This window comes from Zea mays, chromosome 5, assembly GCF_902167145.1.
Source record: "Zea mays cultivar B73 chromosome 5, Zm-B73-REFERENCE-NAM-5.0, whole genome shotgun sequence".
NCBI lineage: Eukaryota > Viridiplantae > Streptophyta > Magnoliopsida > Poales > Poaceae > Zea > Zea mays.
In genome coordinates, this window is record NC_050100.1 from 33,196,894 (window position 1) to 33,221,141 (window position 24,248).

The following is a 24,248-nucleotide window of genomic DNA, read 5'->3' on the forward strand; positions in this document are numbered from 1 at the left end:
ATATGCATATCATTTATGTAACAATTGATGAACATGTTATATATGCGTGATGTCTATAATCTATAAGTTAAACTAATCATTGATGAACTGTGTCTATGCAGTGTTCGGCTAGGCGCCGACTAGGCGGCGATTAGGCGCGCCTAGGCGCTAGTCGATAGGCTGCCGCGTAGCCTAGGGTCGTGTGCGGCGTCTAGGCGGCCGCGGCGACTAGGCGACGCTCAGCCGCGCCTAGGCGGCGAGTTGGCGGCGCGCAGGCGGGCGTGCAGGCGAGCGCGTGGCAATTTAGCGCGCGCGGGAGTTTTAGCGCGGGGGAGTATTAGCGCGCGCGCTGTGCAGCCGCTCGGTCTCCCTCCCACACGGTCACGGAAATTGCTCCCCCGTCGGCGCTCATCCCCTCCTGCTGCTCCCCCGTCGGCTGCTCTCCTCCTTGCTCCCCCGCCGCTGAGTTCTCCTCCCCCGTCGGCTGCTCCCCTCCCTGCTCATCCCCCTCCCCTGCTTTCCTCCCCTACTTTCCTGCTTTCCTCCCCTGCTGAAACTGCTTTCCTCCCCTGTGCAATGTACAAGTGAAAGAAATCAAAGGATTAAGGTTTAAGGATGTCATCAGAAACTGCAGCTACACCTTCTGAAACTGAAGCAGCTAGAGCGAATCTCCTAAAAAGAAATTCAGATGATGTTGGATGGGAATATGGTGTTCTTGTTGATGCTAACAACAAAGACAAGGTGAAGTGTAAGTTCTGTGATAAGGAGATGAGGGGAGGGATTTATAGGTTGAAGGAGCATCTTGCCCATGTTGGAAAGAATGTGAAGAAATGCACGTCTGCAACACCGCAGGCTCTAGAGGCTAAAGAGAAGTGCAAGAAAGCAATGGAGGTTGCAAAAAGGAAGAGGGAGGAGAAGACTGTTCGTGAGCTAGAACTTAGAGAGGAAGTGAATGTATCTAGGGTTGGAGAGGAGTCAGAAGAAGTCACTTGTGTTGGAAGCTCACAGCCTCACAAATTAGGGCCAATTGACAAATGGACACATGTTATTGATCCTACCAAGGCTGATTCATTCAAACAATAGCAGCTGAACAAGGAACTATGGAAAGAAAGAGAGCATGAGGTGCACAAGTTTATTGCAAGATGGGCCTATAATCATGGTAAATTGCTAGTATACGATGCTGTTTTCACATTTTAAAATTCATGAACTGAACACATTTTAAAATTAGACTTCATTTTTTAATCATTGGCAGGAATACCTTTCAATGCATGTGACAATGATGAGTTCAAGCAAATGTGTGAAGCAATTGGACAATTTGGACCAGGACTTACACCTCCAACTCAAGATGCCTTTCGAGGTAGTTTGCTGGAAGAAGAATATGAAAGAACCAAGTGTTTGCTGCAGGAACGTGAAGCCAAGAAGATGAAAAATGGGTGCTCTATTATGACCGATGCTTGGTCAGATAGGAAGAGGAGAAGCATAATGAATATATGCACTAATTGTGCTGATGGAACCTCCTTCATCAGCTCAAAAGAGATGTCAGATGTGTCACACACAAGCGAAGTCATTTTTGAATTAGTGGACAAAGCAATTGAAGACATTGGTGAAGAAAATGTGGTGCAAGTAGTCACTGACAATGCCTCTAACAACATGGGAGCAAAGAAGCTATTGCTTGAGAAGAGACCACAAATATTTTGGACCTCTTGTGCAGCTCACACAATCAACTTGATGCTCCAAGGAATTGGCAAATTGCCTCGGTTCAGGAAAGTGATTGACCAAGCAAAGTCATTTACCATATTTGTGTATGGCCACACAAGAACATTGGAGTGCTTGAGATACTTCACAGAGGGGAAAGAGCTAGTGAGGCCAGGAGTGACTAGGTTTGCTTCATACTTTCTCACTTTGAACAGTATGCAAGAGAAGAAGGATCAGTTAAGGAAGATGGTAGTTCATAGCAAGTGGGACTCATTAAAGGATGTGAAATCAAAGAAAGGAAAAGAGGCCACAGCTACTATATTGAGTCCAGCCTTTTGGAAGGATGTGAAGCTAATGTTGGCTGTTTTTGAGCCATTGGTCAAAGTCCTCCGTTTGGTTGATGGGGATGTGAAGCCATCCATGGGTTTCCTTTATGGAGAGCTACTAAAGGCAAAAAGAGAGATCAAAGAGGCCTTTGGCAATGTTGAGTCTCGATTCAAAGATGTTATGACTGTAATTGAGAAGAAGATGAATGGAAGACTTGATTCTCCATTGCATTTGACAGCTTTTTTGCTGAATCCACACTATAGCTATGCTAACCCATCAATATTTGATGAGCCCAAAATGAATGAAGCCTTCATATCTTGTGTCGAGCAATTTTATTATCATGATGAGGACCAACAAGAACAGACTGCCAACTTTGAATTGAAAAAATTTCAGAATAGAGAAGGACCATTTAGCAAGAAGCTTGCAAGAACTTTTCAAAACTATGATTACAATCCAGATAGAGGTACTTAACTACTTATTATATGGTTGTTTACTGTTTTCTACCATGGTTGTTTGCTGTTTTTAAACTAATAGAGGTGTTTCTAATTTATTTCAGCATCATGGTGGCAGTTATATGGAACTGAAACACCAGCTTTACAAAAGATGGCTACAAGGATATTATCTTTGACATCAAGCTCTTCTGGTTGTGAAAGAAATTGGAGTGGGTTTGAAGGGGTTAGTACCTATCTATTAATCATTTCAGCAGTACTATGATTAAATTTCAGAACTGAAAATGCTTTTGTTTCTAATTTATAGATACACACTAAGAAGAGAAATAGGCTGACTACAACCCGCCTCAACAAGTTGGTCTATATTCAGTTCAATAACAGGCTGATGAATAACAGAGAAAAGATTAAGTCAAAGAAAATCACTGATGTTCTCTTGTCTAGTGATACAACTGAAGCTCAAGGTTTTCTCCAAGAGGGTGGAGATGATTGTGCACAAGTTGTCTTTAGAGATGAGGAGGAAGATGAGATGGAAGGTACATGGATACCTTGGTCTGTTATTGGAGAGGCAGTTGGAGCAGAAGAACAGCTTGAGCCTCGTAGAAGTGCAAGAGTGAGACTGTGAGAGAGCTCTATGAAGGAGAAGAGTTTGAGTCTGAAGAAGAAGAGTATGAAGATGAAGATTTGTGCTACAGTGAAGATGAAATATGATCTGGACCATCTCCATCTAGTAGTGAAGCCTTTTGTGATGCCCTGGTCTTATGAACTGCAGCTGTGTCACTTTGTGTCTGTGTGTCTTCTTTTGTGTGAGACCTGAACTAAGAACTATGTGCTTGTGTTGTCCTTTATTTATAAATTGTGTTCTGCACTTGTATTACTGTCCTATCCACTTGTGTTGTAATTGTAATTACCAGCTGCTGATATGGTGTGCAGTGTGCTCAACTGCTCATGAATGGGAGGCTGCTGAAATCATCCAGATAAGTCACAATTTAGTGTTTTCTATTTTTTTTATGAACAGCTAGCTATCTATTGACCAATTTACTAACTACTAGCTGTCAAAATGTGTTGCAGCCTTGCAGGAGCTAGGAACATGCAAGAGTAAGCTAAGCTATGAATCAGATATGTCTACTGGCCTTCTTTTTATACTTACTGTGACTCATATAGTCATATATAGTAGTTATATACGTATATATAGTTATATACATAATATATATATAATTTATGGCTATATTGCCAAAACGCCTAGAAAAGCGCCTAGAAGCGCCTAAGACCGAGTACTCTCGACTAGGCGCTAGGCAATGGGTCACCGCCTAGATTCCGCCTAGCGCCTAGCTGAATCTTGTGTCTATGTGTTATATTGGTCTATACAAATATAACTGTTGGTTAAACTGATGAACACGTGTTTTTTCTATTGCAATTAATTTAAAATTAACTAAAAAATTAATTATTATGTATATATTATTTTTTATGTTATGCCTAGCAAGCTAAACGTCGAGTCAAGCTGACTCTATGACTCGTTAGCTTAAGGAGCCGAACAAATAGGGCGTGTTTGGTTCGGCTTTTTTCTGGCCAGCTTATCTGAAAAGCTGGCTGTGGGGAAAAGCTGGCTGTTGGGAAAAGCTGGTGGTTAGAATTTAGGTGTTTGGTTCGCCAGCTGTGCAGAAAAGCTGTTCGTCAGAATCTACGTGTTTGGATACAGATTCTCAAATTGCAGATTCTGTTCGAACAAACGATAAAATGAAACCCATAACGCAAATAAAGTTCATTACAAACTAATTAGTGGAGTTGATTACATCATAAGTACCGTTACAATTGCACTAAGTTAACTACGACACTAATGCATTTGCAATTGCATCTCGAAAAGCACTCATGTCTAACTCATCAGATGTGCTAGTACTACTGTCACCTGCAGGTAGATCATGACTTAGGCTATTAGGTCCTACTTCATCAAAATCTCTATCGTGTAGAGCACTATCTCTAATGAAGTTATGCAGTGTCATACATGCAATAATTATCTTCGATTGTTTCTCAAGCGAAAATGAAGGGAGACTTAATAGAATTCTTCACTTCATTTTTAGCACCCCAAATGATCGCTCAATAACATTTCGTAGGGATGAGTGCGCATAGTTGAAAACTTCTTTACTCCCAATAGGTTGCCTCGCATTTTGCCATTCCGTAATGTGGTACTTCTGACCCTTATAAGGTGCAAGGTACCCCTTTCTATTTGGATAACCCGAATCGACAAGATAGTATTTACCTGCACAAACTCAAAATACAAATGTTACGTACATATGACATAAAATAGTACTGTATTATACTAATGAACAAAATATTTATATACCTTCCGGTGGATGGGGGAACCTGTCCGCATAAGTTATTAAAGTATCCTATAGTACTCTTGTGTCATGTACGGAACCTGGCCATCCTGTCACCACAAATGTGAACCTCATATCGAAGTCACATACGGCCATTACATTCTGCGACGTGTAACCGTGTCGGCCAATATATTTCGCTTGTTCCGAAGCCGGGACTGCTGCTGGGAAGTGACTACCATCTATTGCGCCTATGCAATCCTTGAAGTGTGGCCAAAACCTAGCCTCTCGCAAACGATGATGAATCTCGACAAAATGTGGGTCTTTTGGCTTTATTGTGTCAGATGACATCTTATAAAGTGCATTAAGGACATCACTATACTTGCGGCTAATTGTTTCCAATGAGTGACCAAATTTATTTCTGATCTGCCTAAACGATTGTGGACCCCCACATGCCCACAAGAATATGCCAAGAGCTTCCATAGTACTGACACCCCTGCTTGGAAGCAGACCATAATTTTGTACCAACGTGTCATGCAATCGTCGAAAAACAGTTCTTCGCATCCGAAACATGTCAAAACAGTCGTTACTAATCTCCAGCGTTCTTTGAACCCATTGAATACCAGATTCGACCAATGTTCTCCTAGGAGCCCGACTGAAATGCCTGCCCCAAATGTCAACAGCATAAAGAGCAACAAGCAATTCTCCACCTGTTTCGTCATTAGATGTGTGTGCATCCATTTCATCATCAGATGTGTGTGCATCCATTTCATCATCAGATGTGTGTGCATCCATTTCATCATCATATGTGTGTTCATAAGGGTCACACATCTGCATGGAGACAACCAAGAGCCACAATTTCATATGCAACCACAGTTTATAAAACATATATTAAAGAAGTCGAACAGTTTACAGGCATATGCAGTTCACAGATTCACATAGCTCACAAAGTTACAACTCATATTATTCTGATACATGTTCAACTCGAATTACTGGAAAATTGTTTCAAAACGAAAATGATACTAACGAAAACTGACACGACATGACTCATTAAGCAGACACAACTAACATACTGAACATATAAGCCTCAGTTGTCGGACCAGCAGCATGTAGGTGGACTTTTTTAACATCTAATGAAACCACATGCCTGATGAAAAACACAACCAACGAGAATAGTAAACATGTACGACTCTGTTGTCGGACGTCCACCAGCTAAGTGCTCTTTTTAGTTTCTAACTCGTAAGCATTGCGAAGCCAAGCGATTCTTCCTTCTTTTGTCTCCAAGTTTGCAAAAACATCTCTATACTTCTTATGAATCAGAAGATGTGTCGCAAACAAATGTAGTTCGCTCCCTTCAGGTGATCCATCTTCCTTGACTTGTAGCAACTGCTTTTTAATCTCTAATCGAACGGGGTCATTGTCAGAAGAGGTAATGGACTTGTTTGTGGTCAATGAGCGGGACTCAAAAGCCTCCACAAGTCTTTTCATGTACTCTTCCCTCGAATCTTTTTTCTTCTTTGGTTTTGGGGAATCATGGCGCATCTTACGCTTCCCAGTAGCATTTGTGCAGGGGTCAGGTGTGCTGTTTTCACCCCCACCTAAAGTGTATTCCAAATGATCATCAGAAGATGAATTAGCATCCTCCACGCCAGGAACCAGGGTTCTTTCATTTGTGCAGACAATGGGTCCAAACATAACCTTTAGCTCGTCCTCATTCTCTAGGGGGGCTGTTTTGAACATAATACAACCTGGCATTGCCTGCACCAATTCGTAGTCCTACTTTTAGATGGCCAATACTAATGTTAGTCTACGAAAAAAAAGATGAACTTACTTCATTTTGCTTGGCCCACCACTCATCTGGCGCACTGATTGAACCAGTATGAGGGTCTCGACCAAGGCCTGTAGCCCTTTCATTAAGAGTTTTCCACTGGGTGAACATTCTCTTCAACGAATCCCACCTATTCTTCATTTGATCCCTTGTGTAAGTGCGACCAGTGCGTTCCTTAAACTTCCTTATGAGGTTAGCATACCCTTCTGCATTTAGAAATTGTTGTGGCCTGTTCCGAGCATTGACCTCTTCTACACAAATTTCTGTGTAAATTTTTGTTGCTCTACTATCCCACTTTGCAATCACTTTGCCGGACTTGTCCATCTAGTGCATAACAAGTATATAGTTTTCAACATACGTAGTACTGTTCTCGGATTAAAAATAACAACAACGATGAATAATATACTGGCCATACTATGTTCAGATAATACCATAAGTACTAAGATTCCAATTTGCTTAATTACACAACGAGAACCTTAAATAAACTGGTACTGGACACAAAATGACAGGGAACACATTTACAGCAGCCCATTAACCAAAAGAAAAAACGGATTCCCTGTTTCCCTACGCACTTAGTACACAAAAGCTAAGGACTTCAACCCTGTTATTCAAACACCTAACTCCAAGGTTCACTCCCGTCTACCTTAAACATCATTGGCACTAAACGAAGGCATCTGATCTGAGTCATATTCAACTCCCCAGAAGTTTTGGAAATGCTCCGCAAAGTCCCAATGTGGAGTCAGGTCGTCGTCAGATGGGGGTGGTGACGACAAGGTAGAAGGTTCATAGCTGCTGTCAACCGGGATGTTAAAGTTGTTCACGATGTCCAAATGTTCTTGCAAAACCAGAGAGTCTTGCTCCAGCATGCAAGCTATCTCCTCCAAAGCTACACGAAGTTTGGTAGCATCAAATGAGGTCAACCCGCGTCTAGGACGGATTGTTTCCCTCACTACGGAAAATATCTTGTCCGAAATCTCTTGCATCCTTCCAATTGCCTTGTCGGCTATGGAGTCAGCTGAATCCATCTGATGTGGATTTATTAGGTCGTTAGTATACCAGACATGGGGACTATGTACACAAATCTTGGCTTACTTTTCCAGTGCCTAGGCTGCTAACAAAGGAGGCTATACCAAACATTTACTACTAACTTGTGTACTTTTGACACTACAAACACAGTTTCAATGGAGTAACCAAAAAACGTGAACATATGAACAATTACTGCTTAACATACACAATGTTAATGACAAGAAGGGGAAATTAATTAAATGTGAACATCACCTTCGTTGGAGTGGAGATTCTGTGATGCAACAGAGAGACAAACAGCTAACACCCCGAGATCTGAACATCAAATAAACAGGATTTTCGTTACATAGCAGTTCACAATTGGCTTCATTACAGTGGGAAGTTTGAACCACACACGTCGATGCAACCTAAAGCATAATCACTACATGGGGTACACCTGATCCGTAACACGACATCGGGGAAGAAGGGTATGGAAGGTTGGAATGCAACGGCCGAGTGCAACCTTGCGGAAGACCTAGCGGCGGCGAGGTGAAAACCCTTGCGACTAAAACGGGGGACGGGCGGATACGGAAGACCTGGCGGCGGCGAGGTCAAAACCCTAGCGACGATGGAGCCACGTCTACGGGGGACGAGCGGATACAGATGACCTGGCGGCGGCGAGGTCAAATCCCTAGCGATGATGCAGCCACGTCTACGGGGGATGACCGCATACGGAAGACCTGGAGGCGGCGAGGTCTTCCGTATGGACGATGCGGCGAGGTTAAAACCCTAGCGAGGATGCAGCGGGGGACGAGCGCATACGCAACGGAATGGAGGATAATGGAGGAATGTACCTGCTGAGCGAATGCCGCGGAAGGGGAGACGGGACTGTGGTCGAGGCCGTCGCACCGATGCGACGGAGGAGCAGGCGGCGGTTGAGGGAGAGAGCTGAGGCTTGCAGAGGACGCAGGGCTCGGGCGGTGGATGCAAACCCTCTCGAATAGCCGGCTTCCAGCGGACGCGTGGGTCGGGCGGCTTCTGATTTCCTGTACAAGGCCGGCTTCCGTGGGAAGCGCGACCGCCAGAAGCTGGCCCAGAAGCTAGGCGTTTGGCCGCGGCTTCAGCTTCTGGCGGCCAGAATCGCCCTAGAATCCCAAACAAACAGGCACCTAAACTCGCTAGTTTAACGAGTCAAATCGAAGTCCAACGAGACATATTCAGCCTACCGGGAGCGACTGAGCGTACGGGTTATCCCCGTTTCTACGCGCTCGCTCCTGTACCTCTCCCCAGTGCCCAAGAATCCAAGATCTGGAAGGGCCAGGTGGGAGGACCAAGCTTCGTCGACGTCGACTCCTCGTCCTCCCTCACCTCGCTCGCTTCTCTGCAATTCTCCGCAGCCCTCCTCTTTCGGTCTTTCCCGCTGGCCTCCTCTTTTCAAAACCCTCGCTAATCTCGTGCCCCGTCCCACCCACCTCTAGCTTCGAATCCTAGCGCCTCGCCTCCGCATTCTAGGGTTTCCCCGCCTCCGGCGCCGGCCATGGAGGCGGTGGTCGTCGACGCGGGCTCTAAGCTGCTCAAGGCCGGCATCGCGGCGCCCGACCAGGCACCCCCACTGGTGAGCACGCGGATCTCTGGGACGCCTCTCAGTGCACTGTGTTTTTTTAGTTATTTGACCTTCTATTTTGCTGGGGGCCTTTTGCTGGGTAGGTAATGCCGTCGAAGATGAAGCTGGATGTTGAGGACCAGGAGATGGCTGACGGCGCGGTGGTAGAGGAGGTGGTGCACCCTGTGGTGCGCGGCTTCGTCAAGGACTGGGACGCCATGGAGGACCTACTCAACTACGTCCTGTACAGGGACATTGGGTGGGAGATTGGGGACGAGGGTCAGATTCTCTTCACCGAACCCCTCTTCACGCCAAAGGTGATGCATCCTCCTGCTCGAATAGAGCTTGTCGAGAACCTGAAATCAGTGGCGGACGCAGGACGAAAATTCATGGGGGCCAAAAGGACCACATGAGAGCCATAGTTTTCTAGTTCGCCAAGCCCGCCGACCGCAGGGGACAAGTCATATCGTTGCGACAAGCGAGATCTAGCCTGTCGAGCGGATCAACGTCACGATAAAAACAGGACAAGGGACGGAGGCGCCGGGAAGGGGCTAAGTCGGGTGGCGTCGCATCGAGAAGGGGTCGGCGGCAGAAACGGGGCAGCGAGCAGGCTGGTTTAGGTGGTGTCGGGAAGATTAGGGTCAGACTGGTAGATGCAAGGACTGGACTGAGAGGATCCGACGAGCAGGCTCATAACATGGTTGTTTTAGGCCATGTTCTAAACCTCTAGAGCTAACTGTTAACTGGTTTTAGCTGGGTTGGGTCATCTAACAACTAATACTTATTTGAGGGGTATAGCTAACAATTAGTTGATCCATTCTAAACCTCTCACCTAATTTTAGCAACTAGCTATTAGTTTTAGAGATTTAGAACAAGACTTTATACTATCTAAAACTTTGTTTTTTTCTACACTTAATACTAAATAATCATTAGACATAAAAGGATGTACAAAATTGAGGGGGGGGAGGGGATGGCCCACTTTGCCCCCCCTTTAGATCCGCCTCTGCCTGAAATGCTTCATGTTGCAGCCTTGCTGTTGGGGTGTGGTTATGGTGTCCAATCGTGACCCCCTGCTCGAATGAAGCTAAAAAGCTTGTCCAGAACCTGAAATGCTTCATGTTGCAGCCTTGCTGATGGGGTGCGGCTAGGGTGTCCAATCGTGACCCAAATTGTTTTAGGACAACTAAATATGCTGAATTATTAATGGACTAGTGTCCAGTGGTGCTTTTTTTTGGCTTGGCTTATAAGTTGTGGCTAGCAAACATGCTCGTATCTTGCAACAGAACCCAATACGTATCATCGCTAGATGCGAGTTGTTCCAACTCGTATGAGCGTGGGTCATGAGTTCGAATCACATAGGAGGTACATAGGATGCGGCCCTATACATATTGGAATCGAACTTCGTACTCATCACTGCTTATTGCAAGTTGCCCTAACTCTATGATGGTACGAATATGGGTCATGAGTTTGGGTCATATACATGACAGTGACACAGAGGGCATGAGTGCACTTTGGGAAGTAAAATAAGCAGACATACAGGGCATGAGTGCACTTTGTGAAGTAAAATAAGCAGGACCGAAGAAACTCTCCATCGATTGGGTACTCAGGGGGAGTTGACGAAAAAATGGGCAGAGAGAAATTTTACCTCTTTAACATTATTATATTTTATTATTTGGTGTAGATATAGATTAATTAGGTTGGGGTATTCTAGACATGTGGCTTGAACTCTTAACCCAGGTTTTTTTTTGTTTTTAGATGCTTCTTTTTGGAGTTCTGTGATCTCAAACCTTAACTCTTAATTGGATGGTCATGCTATATGTACTCTAAACTTTGATGCCAAACCTTTTGCTATATTGGGGATGTGTCTGCATAGTTGATTTAATGATCAATGAAGTGTGTAACAGTAGTTGAACTATATGGCAGAACAAAAAAAAAAGAACTCGGCCGGGGAGGCAATGACCGTCCTCCCGGTATTACATTAAGAAGAGACCGAAACAATGGTCCTAGTCGAGAAAATCCCCAAACCCTGGCCTCCCATCACTAACGGGCTGACGTCAATCGTCCACTCTGCAACGGCTCAATCGGTGGGTGACACATGACATCGTAACCCGAGAGCGGATGGGGCACAACGAGGGGATTTTTTTAACCAAGCCCGGAAAATTGGCCCCCGAGGGGAATCGAACCCGAGACTTGGAGGTGCTACTCGGAAGCCTTTAACCACTAGGCTAGACCGCTAGAGGCCCTACGAGGGCTGATGTAATGGACCCCAGTATTTTGTGGCTTCTGAAGCCTATGTTTAATGTCACTGCAAATCTTGGTGTTGTATGGGATCTGCACTAGAGCTCACTAGAAAGTTGAACTTTAGCCTCTAGGTCAAATTCATTTTAATTTAAAATTTTGGACAAGCTAAGATTAAATCAATAGTTTAGTGTATCTTTGTGCCAGCTAAAAAGTATTCAATAATGGTACCTGGTGGGCTTTTCTGGTGTGTGATGTTTTCCAAATGCTGATATTATAGATTTGGAGGCATCATAGCAGCACATGTTTGGTTATTGACTGATGCATCTTCTAAGTAGGCTTTGGATATATGGGAGCTGCAAAATAATATATCTTGTACTGTCTTAATTTTTTTGTCTGCCATTGTTCATTTTTTGGAGTCTCTAATGCATTGCTCTAGTAGTGCTTTTGTACATTTGAATTTGATTATAGTTGTCCCTTGTCCTCACATCTCTTAATGCTCTCTGCAGACTCTTCGGGAGCAATTGGTGCAGCTTATGTTTGAAAAGTTCAATGTTTCAGGCTTTTATGCCTCTGAACAGGCTGTATTGTCACTCTATGCTGTTGGACGCATTTCAGGATGTACCGTTGACATTGGTCACGGGAAAATAGGTAGTACCTTAAAATCAAAGCATCTTTAACTTTGGATGATTCAGATTCAGATTTCAATTATGTTTATTCAATTATTCCACGTCTGGCTTTTGTTTGTGTAGTAATGGTCTGAAGCTATTGACCTTTTCCTTCATTTATTTTGGTAGAAGGGCCATCCTTTACCTGTAGATTTTGACTCAGCGGTTGTTTAATTCAGTCCTCTTGTCAGCTTCACTGCTGTAGATTTCCTTGATGCAAACCAGCACATGTCGAAGGCTTGCATCGAAAACATATATGTTCCCTTTTGAGCTCAAAAGTTATACAATAGAAAAAAATGTCACCTAGTGATTGATGATCTTTCAGGATACACAAGAACATCACGTAAATTCTTTATCCAATCAATTTTCAGGAATGTTTATATTGCAATACAAATATCAAAAGGTTATGGGCTTTATGCAATTAATTAATCTAGTCTCTTGAATGAACAATAGTTTGTGTCATACTGTTGTAATGTCGTGCTGGTTTCATTTGTGTATCTTTGCTAATATTTTAAAAGGCGGCGCCTAGCTCCACCTTAGTGCTAGGTGGAGCTGCATCACCTCACTTAGCACCTAGATGTTTTGTCTAGGCTTTTTATGCATAGAGATGTTTTGGGCATAATGTCTGCTTGAGAATGGAACATATTAGAGATGGAGGAAGATGAGCTCCAGTCATATCGCTAATATCAGTTTTTAGCAGGATTATTCTAATTATCCACATAAAGTACAAACACAAAGCATCGCATAGGCACTAGGCGTAGCCCGACCGCCTGCCTAGCATGTTTCTGAAACACTATTTTTTGCATATTGCTGTGCCACAATTCTTTCACCTAATTATCGTTTACCTTTTTGCACAGATGTATTATTGCATTCCTTGCACCCAAATGAGTTTCTGTAGGTTTTTAAAGCAAACAATTACCAGCATTTTATTCCAACTTGGTTGCCAGTTGCCACTTAAGAGTTAAGATGAAATTAAATGTAGTAAATGGAGTTTTTGATAGGAAGCCATTTGAGAGAACAATACTTATATTGCATATAGAGATTGAAGATATAAAATGATAGTAGAATCATTTCAAAAAAAGTAATTCCATATTATAAATAATTTCATAAATATAAATTCGACCTGCGGGGGGTAAGACAGCCCCGACCCCGAGTATTGTATTAAGAAGACCTTCTCACACAGGTCGAGAAAACCCCCGAACCCCTGCCCCACCCATACACATCGGCATCGAAGCTCATGTGAGAACGACCGCGCCGGGGCCGAGCCTTAGACCTGTGCTTTGGCGTGAGACAAACGAGGGGATTTTTTTAAACACAACTTGAAATTCGCTCCGATGGGGAGTCGAACCCAGGAGGCCAGGACATTGTTTTCAGATCATCCGACTAATCGCGATTAGTCAGGCTGATCGGTACTCAGTGCTCGATAAGGGGGTTCGATTCGATCAGGTGATCTGATTGTCCATACCGTCTAACTAGTCGGCGATATGTATCGATTAGTCGTCTGGTTAGCGATCAGTCGCGTTAATTACTCAGGTTCAGACTTCAGTTAAGACTTCAGACTTCAGTTGTATGATGATCTCATATAGGTGTTGCCTTCTTGGTCATGGTCTAGTAAGTTGTAGAATTGCAGTTTCATAGTTTCATATAGACTTGTTGGAGATGTACTGCTGTTTTGGACTATTCAAGTATTCATACTGCTGTTTTGGACTATTTATACTGCTGCGTTGTCTATACTTGTGCTTGTCCTGAGCAAGTCTATGTACTATATAAGTATATATCTATATATAGTATTATATATGTCCTAAAAATACATAGGACGACCAGAGGACGATTAGGGTCGATCAGGGGCGACTAATCGTCTGATCACCCAGTGGCATCGATCAGACGATCAGGCAATCTGAAAACAATGGGCCAGGACTTGAGGAGTGCTACTCAGACCACCTAACCAATTCAGCTAGAGGCCCTTTCGCTAATTTCATAAATATAACATAGGTAAAATGCCAAAGTTGCATCTGAATAATGAGTGGATGCCTGGAACAACACTCTTCCCTTGCCAAAGGGAGCACATTATATTATGAAGCCTCACATCTAACAAAATAACCAAAAGATAATAGTAGACCTGAAGAAATAGTGGATAATGATAACACCTGCTTCACATCTTTTTAAAATCTTGATTTTTTAGGTGCTAGTGACTCCCAGGGTATGCATCATAATTATACTCATCACCATCATTGTTATTAAAACGTCGTTTAAACGAGAAAACATGTTTAAAAGTTGAAACGTCCGAACGTTGTTTAGGGCGTAGAACGTCCGTTTTGAGCGTTTAAACGACGTTTAAGCGTCCAAATAGCGTTTTAGGGCGTTTTAAACGTTCTAAGGACGTTCTGTCCGTCCGGGGCCTTTAGCATTTTCTAGGTCATTTCCTGGGCACTGGCCGCAGTGCCCTCACTCCCTCAGCCAGCTGCCGTCGCTCTGCTCTCCTCTCTCCTCTCCTCAGCCACAGCCGGCCGCCGCCCTCTTCTTCTGCGCTCCTCTCTCCTCTCCTCAGCGACAGTCAGCCACCGCTCTCCTCTCCTCAGCCAGGCAGCCAGCCACTGCTCTCTGGCGCCCACAGCAGCCCAGCGCCCCAGCCGCTGGCCACTGCTCTCTGGCGCCCACAGCAGCCCACCCGCGCCCACAGCAGCCCAGCCAGCAGCCGTTGCTCTCCTCAGTCAGCAGACCATATTGGTGAGTACTGATTTTGTGCAACCATATTGCCCAACAGTGAATCAATCGTTCAAGCTCTATTTGCTCAACCAAGTTGATGAAGCTATTGGTGCATCTGCACATCTCAGAGGTCGTAATTTTCCTAGGAGAGCTGCTGGTGGGTGTGTAAGAAGGAATGAAGACCTTGAGGAAGAGGATACTAATTTAGCAAATGAAGGTGACGAGGATGAGGAATATATTCTTGATGATCTTGATGTGGAAGATGAAATTGAAGGAAGCAATAGTGAAAAAGATGGTGATGATCAAGGCGTGGATGCTCATGGGTCTTCATATTGATGAGTTCGATGATGGTTATTGATCATGCATAAAAGATGTAACTTATGTGGTTGAACTTGTGCTGTTGAACTTGATCTGTTTCTTTTTATGCTATTTGGTTTGTGAACTCAACTTATGTATGAACTTATTCTATATTTGAATTTCTATGTCAAGTCTGAAAAGACGTTTCAATATTCGTTTAAACGTTTAAAAGTTAAAAAGTTGGTTCATAACGTTTTAACGTTTTACCGTTTTAATAACCATGATCACCATTAAGTCCGTTAGCACAGCAAAGGAGCAGGGATTAGAAGATTTCTTGAACTATTCGTTCATTTACGGGAATGTGACTGCATACTTGTGCTTTAAAACTGTTTATACTTGCATTTATCTTGCGGTTATCATTTCCTTAGTCTTTCAAATCTCACTTATTTTGGGCAATTTGTTTAGTGGCTTAGTTGACTACGCAAAAGACACGATGCATAACGAATCTTTTGATTGGCTAGCTTTAACTAAAGTAGACATTGCCTACATTTTGGTTCAGTTATGGCCATCAAGTGCTTGTTTTATTTCACTAATTAGTATGTATTCTCACTAGACCCTTCTCTATAGTGGTGGGCAAACAAGGCTGATGTTGGAGTGACATTTTCTGCTTCTATTTTACTAGATATTGCTCCAGTTTGTGAAGGAGCTGTTCAACACATAGCTTCTAAGAGATTAGAGATTGGGGGAGTTGACTTGACAAACCTGTTTGCACAAGAACTGAAAAAATCCAACCCATCAGTAAACCTTGATGTTGCTGATGTTGAGCTGCTGAAAGAGCAGTATGCGTGTTGCACAGAAGATTATTTGACTTTTGAAAGTATAGAAAGCTCTTGCCAACCAGAAAAGCACACTCTTCCTGATGGGCAGGTAGGTTATTATTCATTTTCTGCCGTAAATCTTGTGTCAAACATACAAGTTGGTCCTCTCTTATTGTGTGTCTACATAAATGCATGGTTATTGTGTCCTTGCCTCTTTTCTTGCTTTTGGGTCCAAATACAGTAACGAATCTATACAAACTAGTCTTTTATAACCGCTTTTTCTCCAGGTTATAACAATTGAAAAAGAGGGGTACATTGTTGGTGAAGCTTTATTTCAACCACGTATATTGGGCTTGGAAGATTATGGTATCGTTCACCAGCTAGTTACTAGTGTCTCAAATGTTTCATCAGAGTACCATCGTCAGCTGCTTGAAAATACCATGTTATGTGGTGGCACCTCATCAATGACTGGTTAGTTATTGATTTCATATGCCAGATGCCTTTTGTTCTTTATGTGCACCTTTGTTTTATTCAACATTGTGAGCTAGCTATATATCAAATGCATATCTATTAGCTAGATAGGGTAAGTAATACTCCCTCCATTCACAGATATATGACGCCGTTTACTTTTTTCAAAAACTTTAATCACTCGTCTTATTCAAAAAATAGTAAGTTGTCATTTATTTTGTTGTGATTTGTTTTATCACTCAAGGTCGTTTGAGCATAGCTTAAAATTTTAAAATTTTGAATAAATATTTTAAATAAGACTAGTGATTAAAGTTTTTGAAAAAAAAAATCAATGACGTCATATATTTGTGAACGGAGGTAGTATTCTTGTTTTATACTTCTGTGGATTTAACATATGTTTTCTAGTTGAACACAACTTCATTCAAGATGAAAATCTGCCTTGGGTATGAACTGATTGTGTGGATGCCAACCTATGCACCACTAGTCTGGTACATTCTCTGTTGTCATGTCTCCTAATAAAAGAAGTGCTAGCTTTGATGTTTTGTTGGAACTTTCAGATTTCATTTGATAGTTGTCCTTTGGATAAGTAGTCAAATATCATGGTGAATACGGGTAGGGTTAAGTAGTCAAATATGTTGAATATGGGTAGTAATAGTACAACTGGAAGTGGAAAGTATGTTGGTTAGTAAGAATTGGGTTGTTGAAGCTGATTCTTGATATTGAAATAAGCATTTATCACACATTTCATGTCATGGTTACAGCTTTGCATGTTCAACTGACTCTCTTGAACAGTTGCGTATACAACTTGTCCATCTTTATGCATAATTAATCTGAACTCCTGTAGTTTTGCTTAGACTCGTTTGATCGCTAAGGTTTATCTCACTTGCTTTCCTCAAGGCTTTGAGGACAGGTTCCAGAGAGAAGCAAATCTGTCTGCTTCAGCAATCTGTCCATCACTTGTGAAGGTACCTTCATTGCTGCTCCTAGTCAACCCCCTTCTCACTTGCCTGGCTATTACTAACTTGGGCAACGTTTCCTCCAGCCTCCTGAATACATGCCCGAGAACCTAGCAAGGTACTCGGCCTGGCTGGGTGGTGCGATATTGGCTAAGGTCGTTTTCCCTCAAAACCAGCATGTGACCAAGGGCGAGTATGATGAGACGGGGCCGTCCATTGTGCACAAGAAGTGCTTTTAGAGACAAATGCCTTGAACTAGCACGGTTGGTGCACCATTTGCTGCTGTTCATGTCGCAGGTGTCCTCGTACCTGAACGTTGCGGCCTTGCGGGTGCTGATGCAGCGATGCTTGTGTCTACACCTTACTCCAGCCACAGTTCATACCTGACGGTTGCTAAGTGTTGATGCATCTAGCTAGCTCGGTTAGGATGGATTGGCCCTTAGGTTTATTTAGAGTGGAATGGAGTGTAGCCTCGGCATGTATTCCTTAGGAGTTTTAGCCAATTGCTCATTTGTACCTGTAGTACCAGAGAATTTCCTGAGTTGAGATTTCCTTTTAAATTTACATTATGATCCATTACCTGTTCAGCTGCTACTAGTGAAAGAGTTCTTCGAAGCATGCTCACAAACTAAGCGCGTCACAGTTTCTTAGTCATAATATATGTTTAGTTCAGGCCACATAAGTTGTACGTCAAGCTTTGTATCCCTGCGCCCCGTTCATAGCTCTTTTTTTGGCTAAACTTTGTCATAGGTGTGTTCAATTTATTCGCCACACTTCTTTTTGTAACTGTCGCTTTACCTATGGTGAGCTGTGGTAGTATGTGACTAGCACCACTTTATGATGCATACGAGAATGGCCACATCGACTGCTAAATGTACATATGCAGTTCTTTGTGAACCTGGTGGGTGCAATGATGACAGATTATTGACTTTGATCTGTCTCCTTGGTCGCAACACCAATACATATATGAAATTGTTTTTTGGAAGATTATGATACAAAAACCCGGGGGCAAGCTTGGACCTACGGCGCACAGGCTTTTGTGCCTTTGTTCTTTTGCAAGGTGGTTTCCGTACTTTTGTGCTTGAGGCATTGACAAGGTTGAAATATTTCAGAAATTTTATAGTTTATTAGATTTAGAGTCGACGTATGTGTCATGTGCAACTAAACCAGCTATTTGGTAAGGTCCATTTGCCACGAGGCAAAGATCAATGCCTCTCGCCGTGGTCGGTACCTATATTTGGTTAAAGTGGAAAAAGAGTATGGTCAATGATGAACCAAGAACTAAGCTGAGAATAGGATGAATACTTTCTGATATCCATCCATTCATTTTCTAGCTTCGGAAAGCTGATAGATTATGATACAGTGATAACCACTCTAGCTCCGGCTCGGTCAGGAAGGCATTCTAGCACTTCTTCATCTACACCGTCAAACAGAACGGCACCAGGCCTGTAACCTCCAGTAATGGCAAACTTCCGAAGTTCAGACAACTCTTAGAGCATCTCCAACAAGAAGTCCTATATTTGAGTCCTCAAAATTAAAACAAGACCTGATTTAAAGCGTTTAGGACCACAAAAACATGTGTAGCTCCAACAATTGAGCCCTATATCATATTATTAGGAAATAAATCATGTTATTTAGGAAATAAAAAATTAGGAATAGTGTACAAATGAGGATAGGGCTCGGGTATATGGGGTACTATATTTAGGACTAGAGAGACCGAGCCCTATAATGGTTTGATGATTTTTTTGTAAAATAGAGCCCCTGTTGGAGCATGTTTTTTTATGGTAGAGTCCTATATTTCAAAATAGAACCCCGTTTAGGGCTCCTATTGAAGATGCTCTTAAGCATTGAGTTTGCCACCATCTAGGTAGAGATGGCAATAGGGACCCAATTCCCGATTCTCTGTGAAGAATTTCTCCATTAGGGGATGGAGATGATAGTTTCTTCCCCCACGGAGATGTAAACAAGGAAAACTCTTCCTCTGACGGGTAAACTGGGACGGGGACAAGGAAGCATTCCCCATCCCTATTCCCCGCGGGGATCCGTTAAACTTGCACATGATAATGTTTTTGTGTACTAGTTAATGATAAAAGAAACAATTACCTTCTCAAGAGACCACTCATTGCACAAATGTGTTCATTTTGATGTACACATAATGATTTCTTACATCTGACGGTGTGTATAAGTGACAATGTTTTACAATAATAACAAAGAACGTATGCCCTAATTATAATTTAAGCGGGGTCAGGGATCCCCGTCGGGGATTTATCCCCGCGGGAAACATGGATGAGGAAGAAATATCCCCCGCAAGCGTTTGTGGGGATCCCCAAGGGGATTTTTTGTCGCGGGGATGGGGATGAAGAGCTATTCCCCGACGAGGAATTCCCCATTATCATCCCTACACCCAGGTGCCTCAGGTCGAAGGTTCTCTCCTCGCTAGAGGAAGCCCTAGTTTTGTTCACTCCTTCAAAGCCAATGCCTCTGCTATAGTTTTCTTCTGCTTCACATCCATAGTCCCCCTAGGTATTTCTTCAATAGCCTTTTCAGGAACAACTTCCTCAGGCCCCGTAGGCACCGGATCTGCAATTAGCCTTTCAATGGTAGCCATAGTGGTTCCATAGGCACCTCCACTATCTTCGGTTTCTTGACACGCCTCAGCAGTCAGGGCTATTTCGGCATATTACTCGGCAACTAGGGCCTTTTTCTTCGCCTCCATTGAGGGAGTTTTGTGAATAGCCTTCATTATTGTCCCCATTCGACGCTTCTTCTAATGGATATCTTCAGTATGTGTTTAGCCGACTTTTTTGCGGTTGCTTCCGAAGGACTTCTAGCTACCTCACCTTCAGCGGTTTTATCCTTCATCAACAAGCTAGTCAGATCTGACCCCAACAGGCTTAGCATAGAAAAAAGCAAGGGTCGAGTCATTACCTCTAAGATTTTTGTAACACCAATAGACAAAGGTAATGGCTTCTCAACAACCTTCTTTGCTACTTCTGAAGGTTTCTTCACCTTCGTAACTTTCTGCCTCTTCGAGGGAGGAGAGTTCGGTCCTGACAGTGAAGACTCCCCTTCTTCGGCTTCTTTTCTCTTCTGTTTTGTAGTTATCTCCTTCTTCTTCCTTCCTTTGGCAGATAATGATGACAATTATTTTCCTCTTTATACCAGCAACTTCTTCTTCAGATAGCTTCGTGTACTTTGGATAGTCAAATTTCAAGGTATCTATCACTCTGTTCAACCTTTGTTTATCCCGGTTACAAAAGGTCGTAGTTATAAGTTGATCTTCTTTCTTCGTAAAGTTACCCAAAATTTCGTTACACATCATCTCAATCATATCTAGCCATTCAGTGCATGGTTCCTTGAACACATCTTTGAACTTAAAGCGCTACGACAATCTGACAAGGTCTCCCTTATTCACTTTCTGTTTAAACTTCAGCATTCCCCACCTAGATAGTATTGGGAAAACCTTGTAAGAATGGAATTCTTGCACCACATCTGGGGTGCTGATATGCTCAATTGCAGTACCGAAGGTTACTTGGGCTACTTGCGCCGGTGACCTAAGAGCCATGCCACAAACCAGTCGCATCAAGCTGAAGTTCAAACTCATTGGGCTCATCATAATGTTCTTAAATTCATCCCTACCTTTGACATCAGCTTTCATGTAGAACCACTGATTGGTCCAACCAGTTGGCTACTTCGTTCGATATCCTAATACCGGAGCCTTGGTATCTTTTCTATACGCAAAATTTTAGCACCTAAAGTTTTTATGGAGACCATCTGGGGATCTTGATTTCGTCTGATAATGAAGTTCATGAATTTTGCAGAACCCTTCGGCATTTACACTCAAACCTTGACTTCAGAGGGCCCATATATAAATACTAATTCTGACGATTGCATTGGGCATCAACTGATGAAGGAATATTCCAAATTTTTTAAGTACCACAACGATTATCTCATGCATCTAGAAGCGAAGCCCAGCACAGAAGAAGCTCCTGAAAACAACCACTTCATCATCCTCCGACTTTGGAATAATCTCATCGCTAGCGAATCTGATTACATCTTCATCTTTTTTGCCAATATATCCTAGCCATTTCAACACATCTAGATCTCCAACCTTTATAATCGATTTGCCGAATTCAACATGATTGGGCTTGCTTGGGCAAATAACTTTAGAGTCTTCTTCGTCGCTATCTACTTCAGTCTCGGAATCACTCTTCTCCGCAATACCAACATCTTCTATGACCTTTGGCTCAATGATCCTAGACTCTCTCATCACCTCTAAAATCAAAGTTGTGTCAACTACATCCGCTGTCTCACCCTCATTGGTCAATCTAGCAGTCGTGCAAACCCTAGCCATTGGAACAAAGTCGAAGCTATATGCGAAGGCCCATATACAAGAATAAAGAGCTTTGGAAGTAGTGAAAATTTGGGCAGCAGGTGGTGGCAAAAAGCAATAAATGCTATAAAAATTTCATACTCGTCTGGCCGACTCATAAAGCCTGGTAAGTGGTGGAGATGAGCGGTTGCGACAGCTATACCCTCTGATCGGTGGACCGACGCGAAGCATTTTTCCCACGTTTTTTATCAACACGCTCAAGAAAGGTGTTTTTCGGACCTTCGACATAAAAACTTCGTGTATTTTGCGGACTGAGCTCGTTATAAAAAACAAACTAGTAACGCGAAGGGGCTACTGTTGGGGGCCTTTTTCATCCGAAGGTCCTCAAAACACCTACCCGATAACGTTTTTTCTATCTCATTGCACATATTGCAAGGTCAATGTCGAAGGTAGGTTTCAACCGAAACTACCAATAGACATATTCCCGAAGGAAGAAGCTTCGGGGAGTTACCAAGTGCTCATATACGATGAAGCAAAGAAGAACCACAAGAAGCCTCTGAAGCTTAATTAATAGGTTGGAAGAGAAGAAGGACGATTTTGCCCCTAGCATGTATATTAGACTGAATGTATAGGCTTGAGGACACGATTGTAAGTTCACAAAGTTTGTATCTTGTGGCTATAAATAGATGAGCAATGTCCTGCATTATTCGAGCTTTTTGGAAGGGGCAAGTTATACTTCTCTCTATATGAAGCTATAACTTCTTTATCCCCTCTCTTTGTGAAGTTTACAAAGGAGAAGATACTTGTTCAAACCTTTGTTTAATAACAGAAATCTAGGGGCCAGATGGGGGTGTGGCGGAGGCTGCGGCCGACGCTTGACACGGGCGCGCACGGAATTGGGCCAGATGGGGGCGAGGATATCGGAGGCAGGGGCATAGTGCACGGTTTCTTATATAGTAGTAGAGAATACCCTTGCAGCAAACGAAATATACAATGACATTTAGTTTCTATTAAAGCTACTAACCAGGTCTTAGGGCACAACACGACTCCTACAACCATCTGTTCGCCATCAATTTAGCAAAAAGCATCTTTGCCACCACAATGTCGTCGCCTGATGAGAGGACGACTACGGGCTACAGCTCGTGCTCCTGGGCTAGTAACGCCGAAGGCAAACATTATACAGATCAACATCATAAGTGACATAATGATATCTTGTGTTATGTAATTTACATATTTAAAACTATGTAGCCAGTGTAAGTAGACAATTCACTGTATAATTCGTCTATTTATGTTGTCTATATGTGTTTTCTAATATACAAATATACAACAACTATCTATGTCTATGGATATGGACTGTACATGTCCTTATATACACTTGCATGTGGTAATATAGCCATTAAAACTGACACTAAGGGTATATACAGCCATATACAACAGTTGTCTATATGTATATTGAAAAACACGTACAAATAATATAAATAATAAGTCATACAACGAATTGTCTATTTATACTGTCTATAATTTTTTAAATTTATGTATGGAACAAGGACCAAAGCAATCAGAGTGATTGACGTACCGTCTCATGCATTGGAGCACGGGGCCAAAACCGTCTCTTCACGAAAGGACGATATATGTCTCTCTCCTCCTTAATTAGCGTCTACGTTGGATTTTTTTGATTTAATTGCTGTTTACGTGGCTGCTTAGAGATGACGTATTTGATACCGCTGTACCTGTACGTGCCCTAATTCTATCGCCGCCTGCGGCCCGACGCGAACGACTGCTCGGTCGTCGATGGAGAGGCGCGGGCGGCGGGCGCCTTTCCGCCTCCTGCAAGTTTGGGCCAATACCGATGGCGCTGCCGGCGACCGTGTGGAGCCTATCAGTAATTCCGCATGACTGTCCGCATCCATCGTGCGAACACATACTCCAGTTGAGGAAAATCCCATCCGTTCGCATCGCCATTGTGATGGCATGGCTACGTACCTATGTACTCACTCCTTCAAATCAAAGAGTACAATTATGGAGTAATTCTTTAGCCTAAGTCAAAACCACTTTCGTTTTGACTTCCTTGCAAGCAGTGTCTGGAGTTGGCTTAAGGCGACCTAGAGAGTTAGAGACGATGATGGATTGGTGATTGTGTTTATTTGCAATTAGAGTGAGAATTACACACATCAGTAATGAGAGGAAGGTCTAGTTTAGGTACTCTTACGTACAGATTACCTCCATTGGATTTCAATCATTTAGCTAGCCTCCGTGAGCCAACCTTACCAGCTTCCGTTCCATGATAAGATGGAAGTCTGACATTGCCCTGATACATGATAGAGAGGCGGAGGCGGGTACCACAAAAGTTACACCACGTACGTACCATACCAACGACATGCGTGATTTGGCATGTGTGGATCGATTCAATCTGAACTCAACAAAGAACAAAAGATCCCTGTACGAATGAACCGGCAGCCCTTGGCTGTCTCCAGTAGTCCAGCTCCAACGATACCTACCCGTGCCACTGCCATCAGAAGCAGCGGGAAGTCAGTCTGAACTCAGAGCCTGCTTGGTAACTACTGACTTTTGG

The 24,248-nt window shown here is 43.0% G+C and overlaps 2 protein-coding genes across 2 annotated transcripts; both read left to right on the plus strand.

The window, feature by feature from the left end:
• Positions 1–1,037: 1,037 nt before the first annotated feature.
• LOC103628115 (uncharacterized) lies at positions 1,038–2,472 on the plus strand. The gene is made up of 2 exons (XM_008648384.3): positions 1,038–1,138; positions 1,232–2,472. The coding sequence occupies exon 2, from the start codon at positions 1,273–1,275 to the stop codon at positions 2,470–2,472; it is 1,200 nt and encodes a 399-aa protein (XP_008646606.3). The 5' UTR covers positions 1,038–1,138; positions 1,232–1,272.
• A 6,440-nt stretch (positions 2,473–8,912) lies between these two features.
• Positions 8,913–17,918, plus strand: LOC100193210 (ATARP7). Its single transcript, NM_001138363.1, has 7 exons — positions 8,913–9,204; positions 9,297–9,509; positions 11,940–12,081; positions 15,784–16,028; positions 16,207–16,390; positions 17,285–17,352; positions 17,430–17,918. Exons 1-7 carry the CDS (start codon positions 9,127–9,129, stop codon positions 17,580–17,582), a joined length of 1,083 nt encoding a protein of 360 aa, NP_001131835.1. The 5' UTR covers positions 8,913–9,126; the 3' UTR covers positions 17,583–17,918.
• The last annotated feature ends 6,330 nt before the right edge of the window (positions 17,919–24,248 follow it).